At 32.6% G+C, this 3768-nt stretch overlaps 1 protein-coding gene across 1 annotated transcript; it reads right to left on the bottom strand.

Moving 5' to 3' along the window:
- Positions 1-995: 995 nt before the first annotated feature.
- LOC139483647 (uncharacterized) lies at positions 996-3545 on the bottom strand. The gene is made up of 3 exons (XM_071267623.1): positions 3415-3545; positions 1982-2113; positions 996-1131 (listed from the first exon to the last, which is right to left on the bottom strand). Exons 1-3 carry the CDS (start codon positions 3449-3451, stop codon positions 1031-1033), a joined length of 270 nt encoding a protein of 89 aa, XP_071123724.1. The 5' UTR covers positions 3452-3545; the 3' UTR covers positions 996-1030.
- Between the last annotated feature and the right edge of the window lie 223 nt (positions 3546-3768).

The raw sequence follows: 3768 nt of genomic DNA, 5'->3' as shown, positions 1-3768 counted from the left end.
AACTAGTTTAAAACAGGTAATCTATGTTTTTTGCAATTGGAACCCTTTCGCCAAAATCAGCGGTTCATTAAGGGATACAAATTAGTTTGACATTTGTGTTACGATTTAAAAAAACTATCATTGTAAGTTGCAGTGTAAACACAATATTTGAAGTCTTCATTAAGCAGTCTTTAGAACTGAGGGGGTCAGACACATGTCAGACAAGGTCATGATTGTGTTTTATACATAAATTAATAATTGAACTTTTAAAATATGTTCTTTTATATTGTATTTCATTGTATTGCATTGTATTTAATATGTATATTTGTTTGTTTGTATTGCTTGACCCTTATGGGTGTAATTTTGCAGTTAAGAGATTATATTAAAAAATATTAGGTCAATGTCATAAAAAAATATAAACTTTTTTGTATTTGACATAAAACTGAGGAAGGTCTCGGTAAAACATCGCCCTTCACCAGTTTCTCAGCCTCAAACAAAAAAGTTTATATTTTTCTGACCTAATACATATTTATACGTCCCCGATCATCATTTCAAGCGTTCTGAAAGAAATTTAAAGACAGAAAAGCACTTCGGACGGAAAATTTTGAACATGTGAAATTATCGGTTACTGTGATTTATCACTAGAATGTTTTTGACTAAATACTTTATATTTTGTATAGATATCTATCTGTTGTCAAAGACGATCAAAGTTGTCCACATTTGTCTAATGTGTGCGTCGTAAGATTTGTGTTTCATTGTCGTGTATCAGTATCACACATCTTATCTTATTTATATACAATTGAAAACGTCATTCTATTTTGTCTTAATTGCAGATCTCATTCTCCGAGAAGAAACATCACACTCCCAGCTAAGGATACAGTACTGGTTCAATCTCTGCATGTGTTGGTTGGTTAAGTAGTACGGAAGTATTTAAGACTAAACCCTTGAAAATTATTATTATCATATCTTCATGATATTTCCGCATAATTTAAAGTAAATAAAATACAACAACAGAAAATACTAAATCTCGCCATTTTTATTACAAGTACAATTAAAATCTGGTACATCTGCATGTGCCATCAACACAATGACGACGACGACTGGGGCAGTCCCAGGATGTTACGGCATCACATTCAGCCTTTGAAGTACAGGCTAAAATGATAAATATAGCATTTAAGTAAAACATTTTTAAAATACACAATTTCTAACTAAATTACAATTTTTATATATACATGTACATATTTCATTTTAAAAATAACCCTGGAAAAGAGTAAACAAGCCCCTATAAAGAACCACGTTTGTTTTATATTTTACTCACTATTTGCTAAAACATGCTGCTACCATACCAAGTAATGCGGGTCAGGTCGATGTTGTCAGCTGCTTGCTATTTTAGTATCGCGAATAACATTGAAAGTTATTTGTCTGAATCTCTTGATCATACACATCCAACTGAACCTTTTTATTAACCATAACCAATTATTCATACTAACGCCATACGTCATACTAACGCCATACGAATATATTTATTTGAGTAGTGACATGCATTCCCCTAACGTGTATGAGTTATATCAATTTCGATTATATTAATTGAAAGATCGAACTTCATCATTTTGGCGCCTAACAATTCTGTGAATTTCTAATCACCAAGGCCAAAAGCATCAAAGTATTTTTCAATATTTCAATGTTAAAACAAGGGTACTAAATAGAATAGTCTGAACTACTCATGTGGATACATATCCTGAACGTATTGATTCAGATGGGATGTTGTGGTGCCGATTTAGAACTGAAATCAACAGAAAAAACCAATAACTCATCCTTATATTTGTTTTATATCGTACTCAGGTCTTTTCTCTAGCCTTGTCGTTTTGATTTATGTCGAATAAAGATGTACTCGAATAGGATGCAGGGGTTTATTCCAAAGTGTATGTGTATCTACAACAATTAATCATCACAAAGATAGATTATTCTAGCTTCTAGGATAAAATTTAAAACGTGCACTTACTGTGAGCTGTGTTTTCAACACATGTACATTGGGTGTTTACGCATGCCAAATGCCAGCCACCATCACAGTTGAGATGTGAACATTCAGAATTCAAGTTTGAGTTGCCTGTACATGTCTCTCCGGCAACGATTGCTAAAATGTAAATTTTGTACGTAGAAGTTTAGGGTTCCAATCAGCGTAACGATTTTTTGATGGATAAATTGACTACAATTTATTATGTCGGAATCTTTAATTCGAATAACAGATACAAAACGATATGGGATATTCATCTATGACACAAAATCAATAAAAGCACAGCAAGAAAAAAATATCAAAGGAAAAGCGTTTGTGCTGCTGTTATTTATATCATATTTACAGTTAGGCCTTCAACATGGAGCAAAATCGATATAGCAAGATGTGGTATGAGTGTCAATGTGACAACTCTCCATCCAAATAACAATTTATAAAAGTAAACCAGTATAGGTCAAGGTATGGCCTTACACAAAAGCACTAATCTGCTTTAAGTTTAATTCAACCCCTAGCCCCATTTGAGCGGAATTCCTTTCAAACTGATTATTACGCTAGAGGTATGAATGCAGGAAAAAGCCATGGAATAATGTAAAAATAAATTATTTGTCAAAGAAAGAAAATATTTACGGTCATAATTTAGCATGACAATTACTCTAAAGCGTAAACATCCATAGTAGCTCGCGGACATGGCGTGAAAAACAGAGCCTCATGATAGGTGATGTGCAGAAAACCCTTCTTCGAAAGTTCCAATTACAATATATATGCACTAGACAAACGTCGACATTATTTTAAACCGTCTTCAAGCAAGTGATACAAACTACAGCTACATAAGCTTTATGTATATTACGTTTTAACTTCTCTGTAACCTTTGTACGTGTATGGTTGTATTGTCAACGTATATTTGTTCCGCCTAACAGAAGTTCCAATGGAAACTTTGTTATAAACATTGTCGTAATATCTATTCCTGTTGGAACAAATATTCTATACCATTAATTCCGTTTGGAACATATACTGGAATATTTATTCCTGTGGAAATAATATTCCAGAATATCTTTTCCTTTTGGAACTTATATTATGAAGGAACTTACATTCCGTGACAGTATAAGAGTAAACTGTCTATCTATCTACACAAATGAGTCTGTAATTATATGATAGATATTTTAATTGCTGTGCAATCTTGCATTAAAAGGGAGAACTCTTTGCATTTTATTTAACATTCAACAATAAACTTGTGAAAGCGAATCTTTACATAATTGTCTTCTTTTTTTGTAACTAAGAATAATTGAGAGAGGGAATCACGAAACCTTTGCATATCTTTAAGATAAGAAAACATGTGTCTGTGCATACATGTAACAATAAACGTACATGCAAGGACAATAGTAAGATATTGCCGTACAACTACCAGAGTATTAGTTTAAACTCACCAATCATGCAAGCAACTAAAATTATGGCGAACTTCATGTTTAATCCTATAGGCTCAATTAGAACGGATAGTATGTGAAATGTTCAGTAACAAGTTTCACTTATAAAAGGCGATTGCTGTCTTATCTTTGAGATAGATAAACGTTTCACGATTCAATCTAATTTTAACATTTTTAACATGAACGTGATTTCAAGTTCATTGGAATTATGTACACCATCTTTGCTGAAATTTTAAAATAATACGGGTTCAACTCATCAGTGATTCGGGAAAAACGTATATTCAATAAACAACGTTTATGCTATAAGGGAGCTACCATTTGATTTTTATGGGGGGGGGGGGATGAAAAATTTTGTCC

This window comes from Mytilus edulis, chromosome 7 (genome assembly GCF_963676685.1).
Source record: "Mytilus edulis chromosome 7, xbMytEdul2.2, whole genome shotgun sequence".
NCBI lineage: Eukaryota > Metazoa > Mollusca > Bivalvia > Mytilida > Mytilidae > Mytilus > Mytilus edulis.
The sequence above is the reverse complement of the archived record's forward strand: the minus strand, read 5'-3'. Positions and strand labels throughout refer to the sequence as shown.